The 17,517-nt window shown below is 44.5% G+C and overlaps 2 protein-coding genes across 5 annotated transcripts in view; one reads left to right on the top strand and one right to left on the bottom strand.

Moving 5' to 3' along the window:
* The window catches only part of EPHX2 (epoxide hydrolase 2), a 69,421-nt gene extending 63,248 nt beyond the window's left edge, over window positions 1-6,173 (bottom strand). Inside the window, exon 1 of one of the 4 annotated variants that reach the window (XM_081077589.1) lies at window positions 6,096-6,173. Coding sequence is in view for 1 of the 4 variants with exons in the window: in XM_081077588.1 (XP_080933714.1) it covers window positions 5,464-5,564 (101 nt within the window). In the remaining 3 variants the exon portion in view is untranslated. Of the gene's footprint in view, window positions 1-4,732; window positions 4,761-5,463; window positions 5,699-6,095 lie in introns of those variants that run through there. The other 3 variants (XM_081077588.1, XM_081077591.1, XM_081077590.1) reach the window with 3 other exon arrangements.
* Window positions 6,174-9,312: 3,139 nt separating this feature from the next.
* On the top strand, window positions 9,313-10,415 carry LOC308509224 (non-selective voltage-gated ion channel VDAC3-like). The gene has a single exon (XM_081077006.1). It carries the CDS (start codon window positions 9,364-9,366, stop codon window positions 10,210-10,212), a length of 849 nt encoding a protein of 282 aa, XP_080933132.1. The 5' UTR covers window positions 9,313-9,363; the 3' UTR covers window positions 10,213-10,415.
* The last annotated feature ends 7,102 nt before the right edge of the window (window positions 10,416-17,517 follow it).

Genomic DNA, 17,517 nt, shown 5'->3' with positions numbered 1-17,517 from the left:
ATAAAGGCTCTTGAAATAAATACAAGTTCGTAGAGCAATCTTTTCACAGCATGCTTCTGGTAGATGAAAACATCGAACATCATGTTCGAGACATGGTCCATGGAAAAGGATATCCCCACAAAGACTCTCTCCAGCCTCACTGGAAGGGACCATGTGGGGTACTGTTAACTAAACTCTGCATCACAAAGTTAAAAGGTATTGGTTCATGAATTTTTGCTTTTCATTTTAAAAGGCTCCTCTTACACTTGCACCTCATCGCCTGATTAAACACCCCAGACTATTGGAGACCTCAAGTTAAAGTTATCTAGAGCAGACAACTGCTCAGACAAAAAGCAGATGGCACTTGAAGCAGATGGCTCTTCCCAGGATCGGAGACTGGGCCAGTAATGTCAACTCCCACTATGCATATTTCTTTTGTTTCTTTCATAGCTGCTATAACATTTATCTCTTGGGTATTTTAATAACCTTAACTCTCTCGGATAAGCCAGTCACCTTCCCTATGGTTTAGATTGTATGTTTAAGATATTCCCTATCATTAACCATCAATTATACCCCACCTCCTAAATTTTGCCGTTTTAACCCTTGTAAATGGGAAACCTTGGCATAGAAGTATTATGACACAGTGCTTAACCTCTTCATGGAACCTATCTGAATGCTGGATTGCCATCCAATGCCTGCCTCACATGATCCTAGTTATCTGTTAGCCGTCCCTGGCTTTACTGATTTTATAAAACTACCTCTCCTGAGACTAATCAGGTTAAGCCATTAAAAGGGGTGTCACCTTTCCCTGTGTCTTCATAACCATCATCTACATCGACCACCATACACACATACACTTCTCTGGTAGGACCCAACCACCTCCTACAACTGACTTGGTGCCTAGGCACCCCTTATTGCATTACTGCCTGTATCTTGAATGCCTTAAATCAAGCTGCATCCATTTCAATCCTGACTGCTGTAGAACCCCCCTCCGTAAAGCCACTGTGTCAGGAAACAGCCCTATTCAGTTCCCCCTCTTACTACTGAAGTTGACATTTCAGTAATTTCATCTACCACCTCAGGGGGAAGTAATTAGTTATTAAGGAAAAATTGTAGTCCCACATTTCCCTTGTAGGAGTTGTTTTGGACTTACATGCATTGTCCCTTGTTTCTGACCAGTTAATGAAGCCAAATTTGAATGTTCTGGTAGAATGAAGTGCAGCTAATTTTATGAAAGGTACATTACTTTAAATGTGAATTATTCCTTTTATCTTGCTAGAAGGATTTTCAACGCTCATATCGGTATTTGATCACTTATTCAAGTGGAAAGACCTGCATCTCAATTGGGGTGATTTAGAAAAACATAGTAAAAATTGATGGCTAAAAAAACCTGTTGTATCCAATCTTTATGAATATCTTAGAATACGTATTACCCTTTTCCCAGTACCTTAACTGTATCTTTTCTTACTTCACTTTGGGGGTTAACTGCATTGAATAGAGTTCAGTATTTTCAACATTACTTCCCTTTGTAAGTTCCTTCCACCTCATGACAATGTTTAAAAAATTGAATGTGGGGTAACCAGTTAGCTCAGTTGGTTAGAGTGTGGTGCTAATAACAACAAGGTTGCCAATTCGATCCCCGCATGGGCCACTGTGAGCTGTGCCCTCCTTAAAAAAAAAAAAAAAAAAAAAAATGAAATGAAATTCATTTTAAGTGATGTCACAGAGAATAAGTTGAACATTTTAATTTTAAAGGTTAATGATTCTGTAAATTGTGTTACTGGAGTTAAAGTAGGCCATGTGATAAGACTGGTGTTTTCTTTGAGGTAGAAAGAAAAACCTTTCCAGATACCATCCACCAAAATGGTACTCATGCCCACAACATTTTAGTAGGTGCTACAGAGGACACAGGAAATAAATGAGATCTGGTCCTATTCACTAAGAAATTATAATTTAATAGAAAAGATCAAACTCTTATCTGACAATTAGGGAACAATCAGACTTCATTAGAAGCTGATCTTAACTTCTCAATCGTTAATACAGGAAATGTTTCAACTAGAGACATGGCTTTCTGGCAAATGGGTTTATTGGACAATGCCAGCAATAATCTGGAACCTAGAAAATTCAATTCATTGGATTCTTTAGAGCACCTACATTGGCCTAAACACTACAATAAAATTAGTATCAGATTCATGATAATGGGTAAAAATGATGGAGTAATCAAATTGTTCCTTTTCCGCCTCTGAAAGTATGATGATGTTTTTGAAGGGAAGGAATATTTAAAATCGCTTTTAGGTGAAACCTAAAAGGTGAATTGTAACATGTAGGTGAAACCAAATTAACACGGAGAGAGATACTTAGAAATTTGGGAATATTGGGTTTTTACCCTTAAAAATTTGAGCAGTTTACTTAATTGGTATAATTCGCTACACATTAGTATTATGTTCATAAGAATTTTGTTTTTTATTTTTTTTAATTTTTATCGGGGAATATTGGGGAACAGTGTGTTTTTCCAGAACCCATAAGCTCCAAGTCAAGTCGTTTTCAATCTAGCTGTGGAGGGCACAGCTCAGTTCTAGGTCGAGTCATTGTCTTCAATCTCGTTGTGGAGGGCGCAGCTCATGGCCCATGTGGGAATTAAACCGGCAACCTTGGTGTTATGAGCACTGCACTCTAACCACTGAGCTAACAGGCTGACCCGAATTTTGTTCTATTAACCATTGCAGTTTCACAAACTGCTGGTTACAACGTAAAGAGATCATGTCTCTTTGTAAATCCCAGTATGATTCTGATACTTCTGTGGATGTAGTTTTTCTCTAACACTGCTTTATGTGTGTAGCAAAAAGGATTCCATTGTGTAATTTTTAAATGCCATCGTTTGAAAGCATGTAAGACTAAGGTTTTTAGTTATAGCTCCTGACTTCCTTCCGTTCCATTCCTCTGAACTCTTCCCAAGTAGCTCAATCTTGGTCATCCTACCATGGTAGTAAATAAACATTGGAGATTAATATGAGAACAACCATCTCCTTAGAACTGCAGACTCTCTTTACGGTCGTAGGCTAGATAATGGTGATCAACACCCTCATGCTTGCTCAGATCAGATTTGCTACCAAATGAGGTCAGGTCAGATTTTGTGATCAAGTGAAGTTAGGTCAGGTTTTGCTGCTAAAGAATTATGGAAAAACAAAACAATACAAAAAAATCTTGGTTTGGGATAAATGAACTATATGTATCAACCACAATTATGTCTGGGATGGAAGAGGAACAGGGAAAGGTGAAGAGGAATTTGCAATTCCTTCTTTACATGGTTTCATTCATTTGAGTATTTATTTCATAATAAGAATGCACTTTTGTACTATTTGTGTAATTAAAACTTATATGTAATATATTTCTAAAAAAGTACATTAAGGGCCGGCCCAGCGGCTCAGGTGGTTGGAGTGCCATGCTCCTAAAGTGCAAGGCTCATAATACCTGCATGGGCCAGGGAGCCGTGTCCTACACAACGAGACTGAGAAACAACGGCTTGAACCAGAGTGGGGCGGGGGGAGGCAAAAAAAGTGGGAGAAAAGTACATGAATATTTACTCTCTGCTTCAAAGAGTACATAAAAACCCAGAGGTGCAAAAAGCAACCATAAATCCAGAAGCTCCTGGAAGCATTCAATAAATATATCCTGAAATAGCACACAGGACATGAATAAGAAGTCCTGGGTCTCAAATACTCTTTCTGTATCTATTTGCTAATCACTTGTTTCTTTTACTCAAAAAATATTTAGTGAGCATTGCATATGGAAAGCACCTCAGGTTCTCAAGTATATATTTTTGAAAGAAATGAACACTGTAACCATCCCTAATGATTACTCCAGTGGCACCAGGCAGACCCTCCACAATGAAGCTATGTGAAAAGATATTAAATGAAGCACACACATCAAATGTGGATCTCAGGGAACCATCCTGGCGCCTCCAGGTCATGTCATTCTCAGGTGCTGAGGTAACCACCATCTCTAGCACCCTAACTCTCAGAGGACTCTGGTCTGGATGACCAGACTGAGAGTGGAGCTCCCCTTTTCCTCCCTCCCTCGGACCCTCCCTCCCTCCCTCCATTGTATGTGCTGGAAGAAGCTGCAACTCCCTGGTCCACTGTAGGTATTGAACAATCTCTACTTCTGGAGTTCACGACAGCCACTTGGGCCCCCATCACCTTGTCTTCAGACAGGTGTTTCCAGATGTCATGCAGGACCCTCACCTACTCCTCCCCTCAAGGTTTCAGCACCAGGCTTACAGGCTTCCTTTGTCCTCCCCTGGGCCCAGGTTCTTCATCTTCCGTGCCAAAGACCCTGCAAACTCCCAGCTCAAGGTCTTGTTGGCTTCAATGCCAACCTCCATCAGACTTCTCCATCAGTCCACATTGCTCTACCTCCACGCTGCCACTCTTGGGTCTTACTGTGAGCAGCAGCATCTTTCCTCTTACCAAACGTACTTCATCTATCACCCCAACAATCAGCTACTTTGAGTTAGAGCACCAATTTTACTCCCTCTCCAACCCATCTATCTCAAAAGGCCTCAGAGGGTCACTGGCTATCAAAGCAGGTACATGTTCAGCCTGACTTGCACGTCACATTGCAATGCAGGTCCAACCAACTTTCCCATGTCTCTCTCAAAACTCACCTCCTTCGGTTACACTGGAACATCCAGTGTTCTTGTGCACACTCCATGCTTTCCACCTCCCAGCCTGTGCTCATGCTGTTTCCTCACCTGGAAAGTTCTCCCTTCACATCTTGAACGTGGGCTATCCGTGGATGTCTGAGATTTCATACCCAATGCCAAGTATGTTGAAACAGGCCCTTCAGGCTCGCCTTCCGAATTAAAGACTTTGTGGTTGGTTCAGCTCCACAGGCCAATAAGGTCCAAGGTGATGAGCTCTGACCTTCTGAGATCAGCTAGCTTTGCTATGACCAGATTTTTGGCTGCTGGGAACAACCCTAACCATGTTCAGAGGGCGTATGTGAGTTAGGTGAGTCTGTGCAACACTAGATAAATAAATGATGCCCAACGCATTACTTTGCATATACAGGAGACTTTTGTAAATGAAGAAATGTATCAGGCACACAGCTCAGCTGCTCATCCACTTTACTTGTTATTTAACCGTCACAAAAATGTCCAAGGGAAAGTATTTTCTTATTTTAAGCTAGGCGGGCAGCAGCCCTGTCGGCGAGTAATTCCACTCACTTTAGGGAAAGCTTTCACTACAGAGGGCAATTTTGGAGTTTTTGGCAAAGTTTAATTACTTGGCATTTAGAAAGACAACGTATCTACTTACACACCCTGGTATTTTGGGGCCCGGTCATTGTCTGAACCTTTCGAAGGGCTCTCAAACTACAGTCATCTGGAACCAGGGCTGAAATCCTGAAAGGGAATTTCGCGGCAGGAATCCCCGCTCTGCTGCCCCGACCCACCCACGCAGGACGGGCGCCGGGTCCCCTCACCTGGGCAGCACCAACTCCTCCGCCACGCGGTCGAGGGCGCTGAAGAGCGATGGCAGCGCCAGGACCCCGTCCAGGTCGAACACGACGGCCCGCAGCACCATAGCTGCCTGCCCCCCAACCTCGCACGCAGGAAGCGGGCGTCCGCGGACACCGCACCCGAGAGCGCCGACGAAACTGGAACTACGGGCCCGGGGACCCGCCCGGGTCGAGCCGGCTTCGGCCCCGCCCCCTGCCCTGGCCCCGCCCACTCGTTGGCTTCGGCCTCTGCCCCGCCCCCCGGCCACCCCGGGTGAAGCTCCCCGTTCTGGTCTCGCGCGAGTCGCATCACACCCTAGGCTCTTTGGGTGGACCCGCACTCGCGTGGGTTCCGTCTGGACCGCCTCCCGGCGCCTCGGCGCTAGACTGGCCCCTCTGGATGCAACGCCTTCTGTCCCCTAAAATGAAAGTCAAAAGTACCCCCGCGCTCCCACGGTGGCTTGAAGAGGCGGACCCAGGCGCTGGGACCTGCTGACCGCTGAACGCGAACCTGCCAGACTTTCGTGTGTGTGTGTGTGTGTGTGTGTGTGTGTGTGTGTCCAAAAGCTTCTTCATTCAATATTAGGATCCTTCTACCTTCGCTTTGGTCGACATACCCAGTAAAGTAATAGCTTTGTTGCCCTTCTTTTGTAGGTTCAGCACATAGACTTACAGATCCCTCACTGTGTGTGCTTGAACTCACTCCAGGGGTGGTCAGCTGACCGGGGCGGGGGCAGCAGCTTCTAGGTCAGTGGTGATGTTCTCTGGCAGTCTTTCTTAAAAACCCAGCCTGGAGCTCCCTGCCTTCTTTTCAAAGGATTTTGTGGTCTCCTAACTTCCGGTATGAAATCTCTATTTAAAATAACTGGAGTGGTTTCTGTCGCCTGACTGGTGCAGTACCATTTATGAACACATATGTATGCTTGTAAAAGGGGCACAGCAAAGACGAAGGACCCACCTCCAGAACCGGGTTTTATAAATCGCTCGTTGGACAAGGGATTTATAAGAAACTTAGAATATGAGACTCTAAGATGGGAATTGTCTTCGGTTAAGAGGAAACTAAAGCTATCCCATGGACCTTTGTTTATCCACGGGCAGTAAACTAGTAGATTGATCTTGTCTGGAATATTTTATAATACGTTGTGAGTTGCAGAACTTCCTGGCTGAATCGCTTAGGCAAGGTTAGAGGACTCAATTGCATTTTACGGTGATCCACTTGTTCTCAGGGGTCACACTTTCCCTATGTTTCCTGCCACCCAAGGTAAAGCAAGATAAGAGCTCGTTTCAGCTGGTCTATGAAATCTCAGTATCTTTTTGAAATGTATATCCTAACCCTTATGTCTGCTAATTTTAATATTTATAAAATATGTTTTAGTTAATAGCATGGAATCATAAAACACGGCTACTGTAGAAGTGAAAACCCAGAAGTTGCACCCGATGTCAATCACTGAATTGGTAATGAAGTTAACAACGAACTCATTAGGTTTTGGTTTGGCTTTCCTGCCACTGCCACCCCTTTCCCACCTCCTGCTAGGCCTTGGTTTTCCAACCGTATTTTAAAATTCTGTTTAATTCCTAATGGTTGAGAGACGAGTTTGTATTACTGCATCTTCTGCTGTAGGGGTGTGAATCAAGCTTAAATTGAAGTTGTCTCGGGCAGTTTTCAGAACCCACATTCCACCTGAAGCTTTGGCTTTCTTTAGTGCCGCAAATAAATATCTTTAATTCATTCAACAAATATGTATTAAGCACCTGCTATGTGCTTAAGATTCACTGGTAAACAAAACAGGCAAAGATAAGGACCACCAAGAAGCTTCCATTTTAGTGGAATGATGAATGGAAGGAATTGCTAGTTGCTTCTAGGGCAATAAGAGGAATGAGGCTAGGAATATTTATGGTAGCTACTTGTCCTTTTTCTTATTTATCTTTTTTTTTTTTCTTCTGGCTTCCCAACATCTATAACCTCTTCCTACATGTGGAAACTTCTGCCCCAAAGCGGGCATCTGTCATTTAGAGACGCACAGCATCCTTCAAACATCTCTCTACTTTAATAGTTCTCACCTTTTGAGTCCTACCTTCTCAAGGTTGACTCGACAAACACCATGTTTCCCAGGCTCCCTTCATGCTGGTCATGTGGCATGGGCTCTGCCAATAAGCATCTCTGCCTGAGAGTTGGGTATGGAAATGAGCAACCTGAAGCAACAGCTGTGTTGCTGGAACTTTCTTCCAGAGATGACAGTAGCAGAAGCATCTAGTTTTTCTGGGGAAGCTGAGATGGAGCTTCTCCAGTCTGGTGTGGATGGGGTGGCACAGTGGTGGCTTTATGATCGTTTGCTGTCACATGGTTTGCTGTCATGGCATTGTTCTTGGCTGTGTAGTTTCCAAGCCTGCTTCTCTTGTCCTCTCTAACTCTATGAGCTATCACCATTCTGTAAGCATCCCCTTTCTGCTTACATGACCCAGAGGAGGTTCTGTGGTTGCAAATAAGAAGCCTGTAAGGCATATCTGCCTTATGGATCTTAGGAGAAAGAAGAGCCGCTTTGATGCCATGTGCTCACTTTCTCCACCTGCCTTGAAGCTGGGGTGAAGGCCTATGAGCTAGGCTCAGCAAATCAGAGGCACTCAGCCCAGACTTTACAACAGGAGGTGGTGAGGGGGACAAGGGCAGAGAAGGGTTTTGGTGGGCAGTTTTGGGGCAGCAGCAGTATCTAGGGTCCCCAGCAGGCAAGGATGGTGCAGGCCCCGTGGCCTTAGCACTCAAGGGCAGTAGCAGCAGCAGTGTCCTCACAAGTCTGGTTCTGCGGTGTGCTTTTGGTGTTGGCCCTGGCTATGCTTGTTTTTCAAGCTTGGTTCTCTAAGCTCCCAAAGGGCCTCATCATTATGCTGTCATTAAATATATTCTCTACTTAAATCAGCCCAGAGTATATACCTCTTACTCCTCACTAATTCCCCAAAACCCTTCTACTTTGCTTTCTGGGACCTTCTGGGACTCTCTGTGCCCTCTGGAACTTCAGGTTCATCATCAGCAAAACCTATTGGTTCCCCAACCTCTTTCCTAGTCTCTTTCCGTCCTTGCTCTCTCTGAAATCTGGCTCTCCCCTGAGGCACCTGCTTCTGCCATTTTCCGCTCCTCCCCCTGGACCACTGCTTGCTTCCTCACCCTCACTCCCAGCCAGTGTCTTTGCTTCCTCTTGCACTGAGAACATTGGAGCAATCAGAAAATTTCCACAACATCCCACCCTTCTCCTAACCTACATACTTGTACCTGCGGCTATCTCTACTGGCCTCTGGCCCAGTCTAAGGCCTACTTTCCATGGAGACATTAGATTTGGTGCCCTTGTAGGCACAGGGACAATCCCCCCTCCCCTATTATTCCTTTGGGCTTGTGCAATCTTCCAAGATGGAAATCAAGAGAGATCCCCATAAGAAAGTTCAGGCGAGAGGCAAAGGTTTGTTAAGCTGTGCACAAGGGAACCAACACCGAGAAAGGATAAGGCTCAGGTGAGAGGGTCAGGCTCCCAGAGAGAAGTTGGGGCAGGGTGTTTAAGGGGAGGAAGGGGAGGAGGAGTTCCAGGGAACTGAGAGAGAAGTCTGTGTTTCTTTTGTCATAGATGACACTTTTCAGATCATACACCTGGGTGCCAGCAGCTGGTTGCAGCTACTCTGAAGACAATTCCCTCCTGCAAGGCAAACTCAAATTCTCAAGACCCCGAAATCTCCTCCTGCTTGACAAAGAAACAGCACACATAAAATTATACTATGAGAACAAAAGGAGTTGAACAAGAAGAGTGGTTAACATGCGAACAAAGGCTAATTAAGAATTAAATTGAAGAAGACCTTCAGCGTTGCTCTGGCGGAGCGGAGACCTGGTCTCTGGGTGGAGATATGTGTAACACACCGACTTACTGTGACCTAGGAAAGGCTGCCAAGGATGTCTTCAACAAAGGATATGGGTTTGGCATGGTCAAAATAGATCTGAGAACCAAGTCATGTAGTGGTGTGGAATTTTCTACTTCTGGTCATGCTTACACTGATACAGGGAAAGCATCAGGCAACCTAGAGACCAAGTATAAGGTCTGTAACTATGGACTTACCTTCACCCAAAAATGGAACACAGACAATACTCTTGGAACAGAAATCTCATGGGAGAATAAGTTGGCTGAAGGGTTGAAACTGACTCTTGATACCATATTTGTACCGAACACAGGAAAGAAGAGTGGGAAATTGAAGGCCTCCTATAAACGGGATTGTTTCTGTCTTGGCAGTAATGTCGATATAGATTTTTCTGGACCAACCATCTATGGCTGGGCTGTGTTAGCCTTTGAAGGTTGGCTTGCTGGTTATCAGATGAGTTTTGACACAGCCAAATCCAAACTGTCACAGAATAATTTCGCCCTGGGTTATAAGGCTGCAGACTTCCAGCTGCACACTCATGTGAATGATGGCAATGAATTTGGAGGGTCTATCTACCAGGTTAACGAGAAGATTGAAACGTCAATAAACCTTGCTTGGACAGCTGGCAGTAACAACACCCGTTTTGGCATCGCTGCTAAATACAAGCTGGATGGTAGAACTTCTCTCTCTGCTAAAGTAAATGATGCCAGCCTGACTGGACTGGGTTATTCTCAGACCCTTCGACCAGGAGTCAAATTGACCCTATCAGCTTTAGTCGATGGAAAGAATTTCAATGCAGGCGGTCACAAGGTTGGGTTGGGATTTGAACTAGAAGCTTAAGATGGTTTTGAATAGCTTTGTCCCTGAAGGTGAAGAGAAATGAACCCACTATGTTTTGGCCTTAAAATTCTTCTCTGAAATTTCAAAAGTGTGAACTTTTTATTCTTCCAAAGAATTGTAGTTCTCCCCACACTGAACTTGCAAGTCCATCCTAAGGGAGGTGCTTGAAGGCATGCCTGGAAATTGTCATGTTTGTGCCACATTTCAGTTCCACAGTATTGTTTTAAATGCGTTCCTCAGCAACAGTGTAGTGTCATGTTATAAAGGAAATGACCTGATCTTCCAGTTTGTACATCACATCCTGCATGTCCCGCACCACTTTTCATTACCTGTTAATATATTGGTCTCTGTGCTGTAGTGGAATCTTTGGTTTTGCATCAGAGTAAAATAAAATAAACCCATCACATTTGAACATAAAAAAAAATTAAATTATTTAATTCTAGCTGTCAAAATACTAGGGGCATTAAAATCACAAGGGGCTCAGCTACACTACATTCGGTTATCACCTCTACTGGATCATCCATTCACATACTAATTGTTTGGACTCAGTGTTTGTGTCCCCCTCGCACCCCAACACATACCCTAAATTCATATGTTGCGTCCCTAATCCCCAGTGTGATGATATTTGGAGATAGGGCCTTTGGCAGGTAATTAGGGTTAAATGAGGACAGATCCCTCAATGATGGGATTAGTAGTGTTACCAAAAGAGATACCAGAGAGCTTGTTCTCTTGCCTGTGTATGCACAAAGAAGAGGTCGTACGAGCACACAGCGAGATGGGGGCCACCTAGAAGCCAAGAGAAGAGGCCTAGGATGAAACCTACCTTGCCGGCATCTTGGACTTCCCAGCCTTCAGAACTGTCAGAAATAAATCTAAGCCACCCAACCTATGGTATTTTGTTATGGCAGCTGAAACACACTAAGACGCTGTAAGGGTGAAATTTGGTAGATCAATAATATAATTAAACAGCTAGCTTGCCCGTTTGATCCATCCTGATATTCAGCTGTTTCCTCTTTGTTTCTCCTCCCACTGATTAATGGAAGAACTCTGTTCCCTTTTTCAAGGCTACCCGTAATAACCTGTAATAACCTCGTTAACTAACAAACATCCTAACCTGAAATAAACAGCTTCTTTAATCCTCAGGTGCCCAGACATCGGGACCCAAGGTCACAACTCCCAGCAGTTTCTCCTACAGACAATAAGATTTAAGATAGCACTGAGGTAGACCTGAGGCCTCAGAAGACCCAGCAGACGACTTCTCAACTATTAGCCCTGAGACCTGCTTTCCTTTGTTCTTTGCCATTTACCTGCCTATAAAACCTCTTAATCATTTTGGCTTGAGGAAGTTGGTTTTTTTAGACGTGAGTCTGCCATCTTCCCTAGCTGCCGGTATCCAGAATGAAGGACGCTTTTCTCCTCACCAACCCTTGTCACTCTAGTTTTTTTTGACTCTTCGGGTGGCAAACGGCGCCAAACCTGAATTCAGTAACAACACCAACAGTCTGTAACTTCGCTCATTAAAAACGTAAATAAATCTATCAAATCCACATTTCCCTCCAGCTACCATCTCATTTCCCTCTTTTAAAGCAAAAGTCTATCAAAGAATTGTTTATCCTCATCATCTCTAAGCCCTCTTGGCCCATTCTCCCTTGAACTCACGCGAATCATGCTTCTGTCTTTACCTCCTTGTTGAAAATCCTCTTGCCAACATCATGAAATACCTCTGTTACTGGAGAATAGACTCTTCTCGGCGTGGTGTCCAGTTCTTGGCATCCCAAACAAAGAATTGAGTGGGACACCAGAAGGCAGTGGTGAAAGAGCAGTTTATTAGAAGTGAAAGTACACTCCAAAGGGATAGGAGTAGGCCTGAGCAGCAGAGTGGCTCAAAAGGCGCCAACTGGCTACGACTTGGAGTTTTTATTTCCTTCTCTTCTAGAATGGGCGACTCCTCTCTGGGTGTGGGGTCTCTTGATTGGCACTTATGATTGACAGGAGACTATTACCTCATCTTTTCAGACTGCACATGTTCCTTCCCAGAATTCAGTTGTTGTAATGATATTAATGAACTTCCGGATATGTGCATGATATTATAATAATGGCATAAATGCGGCTAGGGTGAAATGAAGGTCGTTGTAGCCTTTACTGCACAGGTGTGAGAGACCAGTCTAATCTAGTTAGGTATTTTGTATCCTTTAGCTTCCTCACAGTGGTGATGTCTGTGGTAGATAAGGAAAGGTTTGGGCAGGGAGGGGAGGTCTTCTGGGTGGTTGCTCTCCATAAGCCATGTTACTGGGCGTGTCCAGACATATCGGAGACCCAATTCCTGCCTCTAACTGCCTGCCTTATTTCCACCTGAAAGGCATGATCCCCATACATCTCTATGGGGAGTTGAGGGACACGAGGTCTCATTTTCTTATCTGCTTCCTGCTGAATGTGGTTGTTGTCCCTGCCTATCAGGGATTCACAGAACTCTCATCTTATCTGATCTTAAATGAGAAGTGAAGTAGGAATATTTTCCTGTGAATCCCCAAATGATATGATGTTGGATCTGCCGACAGTTTCTGGGTGTGGGCTGGGATCGTGTCTCGTGAGACCGAAGAATGGACACACGGACCAGGGAGAGGCAAAAAGTTTTAAAAAGAGGATAGTTTATTAGAGGCAGGAGAAGAGGTTGCAGGTCCTGAGCAGGAGGGAGTCCCGAATGGGGGTGCCCAGTGACTGAGGCAAAGCTCATACTTTTATACCTTCCCTTGCCTGTTTGGGGAAGGGAGCTGGAGCCTTCTAATTGAATTCATCTATCAGGTTTGTCCTGTTTGCTCATCCTGAAGGGATTAACAAATAACCCAGTCCTATCTATCAGATCTGCTCCTATGTCCATCCAGAAGGGATTTGAGATTATTTATTAACCTCAAAGTGTATTCTCGTGTTCCTGTCCTGGAGTGAAGGAGACATTCCAGGACCTGGAGTTTCAGGATATGGCTGTGTTTTTTTGTTTATTTGTTTATTCCTCCAGGGACCACCTGTCTATGTAGCAACATAATAACTATCCTCTCAGAAGGGGTCTCGAGATCCATCTGAAAGACTGTGTTGACCTCTTTGGTCGGGATGTACTGGAAGCCTCGCTGGGGCACATTTGTATCCCAATGACCCCTAGACGAGAACTAGATTTTGGTTAGTAGATTTGAAAGTGTTGGCCCAAGAAGCAGGACTCAAAGCTACTGACGCAGGGTGACTATGCCATGCAAAGTCCCGTTTAGCTTCATGGAGCCTGTGGCTTTTTCCTCTGGTTTAATCAGTCATTCAGGTGGCATTATTCACCCAGGAGCTGGGCTCAGAACAGACTGGGAAGAACACTGGGCCACAATGATTACAATCAACAAGCATAAACCACAAGTTTCTGGGTCATTATCGGAAGCAGGGGGTAGGGGACATTCTATGATGCAGGCTAGGGACAGTCATTTGTTTAAGATTAAGACAATGATTTAAAAAGTGATTAGGATCAGGGACTAGGGAGCTAAGAAACTAGGGAAAAGGAGACTTACAATCCCTATAGTGAATTTGGCCTCATTGCTAAATGCACAGGACGTTTATCGTACCTGGTACCTGGCTTAGCAGCAGCATTTGGCCAGTTGCTCAGTCCCCTCCCTTAGGCACTGTCTATACGTGGCTTCTGGGACCCCTCCTGCTTGCTTTCCCTCATCACCCACTGGCTGCTTCTGCTTGGTATCCTTTGTACTTCTTCATCATTTTCCTGATGTTGAAATAAAAGTCAGTCAGTCTTTGGGCCTCTTCTTTATCTACAATCACTTTCTGGGTTTTCTCAACCAGTCTTCTCTTCCCTAACTCATCTCTCCTGCATTCTTCCTCACATGTGACACCCTGACCACAGCCAGCTGCATGCAAGCAAGGTAGGGGCTTGCAGAAGGAATCTGGGCAGGTGGCTATGTGCTTTGGTTTCTATGTCAAAAGGGCTGCAGAAAGGTTATTGCCTGGCAAGGCTGAAATGTCTCATTGTCCATGCCAGACTTTGCAGGAAATTTCTCTCTCATCCTCTCACAAGGTCCCTCAGCACTCTCTACTAGAAAGTTTAGTATTGTGCACACTTTAAAGGACAAATGTTTAAAGAAACATTTACTGAGGTACATTCAGAGATCAGAGGCAATAAATGGATCATTGACAAGATGACTAAAATCCAAGCTCAAATTTTGATCATGTCATTTGCAAAATTATTACATTTGTTTAATTCACAGCACTGATGGCGGAGAATTGAGACTCTAAGAACTGGGCCAGGTCCCATGATAAATGCCAGGGAGGCTCCCTTGTCAAGGAAAGGTGTTTCTCTTTCTCTGATGAGTTTGTTCCCGCTTTAGCTGAAATTCTTACAGCAAACTCACCTGAAGGATTTATTATGCACCAGGTAAGCCAACTTTCTTGATTTCCCATCCTAACCACACCTCGCTTTCTGGATTTGAACCAGGGTCAGGTCCCTATATGCCCCAGCAAGCAGATTCCAGGAACAAACCTGGGAGGAGACACAAACACACCCCAAACTGCAAGATTCTGCTCATTTATGTCCACAGTCTGGTGAACATTGTCATGCAGTGTCTCAGGTCCCGCTCCCTGCACAAGAATGCAGGCTATGGTGAGGTCAAAAAGGAACACCCACAGAGCCATAGACAGGGGAGTCGTACCACTATAGTCTCGCTGGCGGCTGGGCCAGAGACACAGGAAGCAGAAGCCACACGATCCACAACCTGCCGTCCGCTTCTCTGCCTGCCTGCCTGCCTGCCTGCCTGCCTGCCAGCCAACCCACCCACCCACCCACTTGCTAGCTGCAATCCGTGCTTGCTAGCTCAGCCACAGCAGGTATATTAGTGGCTAATGGCTAACCTGTAACAACTGATGGCCACCCAGCTACAACAGATGGCCATCTGATTACAGCTGATGACCATCTAATAACCGAGCCAGCATCTTTCCATGTGAGGCCGAGAGCCTGGAAACTGCTCTCTGGGACTCTGTCCCCACAAACATGCATAGAAATTGTCTTGGTGTAGAATTTACCCCTGGTCGTCCACAGAATATGAAGAGTTCACAAGACTCTAAAAAGTGAGAAAGCCAAGGAAAGGTTTAATTGAACATTAGGCAGAGAGAGAGAGAGTTTTGCTTGGACGAGAAATACTGGCAAAAGAAGTTTTGCCAGGGTAGAGTCCGATAGGGACAGCTGTGGCAGGTTTCTGTTTAGCTGGGTTTTTACATTTTTCTGTGCAGGATATAGGTTGCTTGTCAGCTTGCGGGGGGCTGCTGCTGTTACAATTGTCTTCTGGCAATTTTCCTGTTCCCATCTATGATGGATGTTAGCTTATAGGGGGGTTGCCATTGCGATTGTGAATTGTTCTGTTCCCACCTATGCTGGATGTAAGGGTGCTTGTCAGATTGCAGGTGCAGGGCTAGCCAGGAGATTCAGAGCCAAGTGATTAATTTTTGAGCTCATTCCTTCTAGCCTACAAGCTCACTCCTATTAATTCCATGCCTGTCTCGTCCTGCTAGCTCACACGCTCACTCCTGTTAACTCTTTATTTGTTTCATCATAAATGGATTCTCGAGGTGCTAGACCAAAGTTGAGACAAGGTTTGGCTGATTCATGGGGGTCTGCTTTTGAAAGATTTTGATTTGGTCTACAGTTTGAACATCTGGGGATGTGTATTAGTCAGAGTTCTCCAGGAGATAACATTTGCAATTTGTCTTTTATAGAATAGATGCTGCTTCTGGAGAATGGGTGGAGGGAAACGCTATAAATAATAACTCTAACCTAATGATCTTTGACAACAGTGAGGGCTGTGCCTTCCTATATTTTCTTTTTTACTTTGTTAATTTATTTTATGTTCTGTCCACCCAATTACTTTACAGGCTGTGTGCTTTTGATGAACTTTATGTCCTATTTACTCCATAGGGCACAGAATTGCAAGATGATATCGTGTCATGATTGGAAGAAGAATGGACATTGCCCAGAGAGGCTAGAATGGAGCTGGATGGAGTAACTAATAAGACTCAGGGCTGGGTCCCTTTGAGGTTAGAACGAGCACTTTTATTTCTGTGAGGAAATCAAAGTTAGTGTTAGTGTTAGTGTTCTAACTGCATTTTCTGAGATTCCGTATTTGCCTATTTGGCTCCCGTTACTCACAGGGCCAAATAAATGGTCGGCATTATTTACATCTGCCTTGTGATCCAGTTTTCACAGGCTTGCGAAAATCTCATTACAAACCCTCCAGCCAATCCCGATCAACGTCCCAACCATCTTCTTTATCTCTCTCACACACCACGGCAATATTTCCCCTTCGCTAAATCACCCCAGGGCCAGGTACCGGACAACTAGAGATCACCCCGTGCCCACAGTCTGCCAGCGTTATTAAACCATGCAATCCCAAGCTGCTTACCCTGCCCTGCCTTGTCTTTCCTGCAGAAAACTCCAATAAACACTCTGGGCCATGCTTCCTCCTTTGCCCTTTCTACCTACCTCCTTGCCCCCCTCCCACCCCCCAGGGCTGGCCCTGGCTCTTCCCCATGTGGCCATGCCTGGCGGGTCATGACTCCTGTTTCTAGGGATCTGTGAGTATAAATGTCTTCTCTCATGACAATCATTCCAGGGTCGGTGTGTTTACTATCCTTGATTAAATAAATTCTGGGTGCAGATTTTAAAACAGTTCAGTGTAAGCATGTATTTCAAAGTTTAATTATAGGAAATTAGAGTGGAGCCCTATCCTATGAAAGACAAATTGATGTTAGGAATCAAAGAGAGAGATTTTGGGGAGCTTCCCAGAATTTAAACTCCTTTAAAATATCTTAGGAATGTCCCCATCTTGAAGGTGGCACTGCCCACCTTCCACATAGAAGCTCACAACACTAGGTTGATGCTTCCTCAGCTTTCCTTGCATCTGGTTCCTGGGCACATGATTAATCATCTGTCCTGACCTTTGTGTCGGGAGCCAGTGACACAAAGAAGCAGGGATAGAGGAGAATGAATTCTGGCAGTAGTGGCAGCAGCAGCAGCAGCAGCAGTAGCAGGAATGGCTGGTTTCCAGCATGTAATACTTACATAACTTTAAACACACACACACACACACACACACACACACAGAGATGTATTATATATGTGTATACACATACATACACAAGTACATCAACACGAAGTAAATATGGTAAAATATTAATATTTGTTCATTTGTTAAGTATGGATAGTGGGTATTTGGATATTTTATGATTTCTTTGTGTTTTAGGTCTTTTAATGTTCTCAGAAGATCATACCAG

The sequence above is a fragment of the Rhinolophus hipposideros genome (assembly GCF_964194185.1).
Source record: "Rhinolophus hipposideros genome assembly, chromosome: 16".
NCBI lineage: Eukaryota > Metazoa > Chordata > Mammalia > Chiroptera > Rhinolophidae > Rhinolophus > Rhinolophus hipposideros.
The sequence above is the reverse complement of the archived record's forward strand: the minus strand, read 5'-3'. Positions and strand labels throughout refer to the sequence as shown.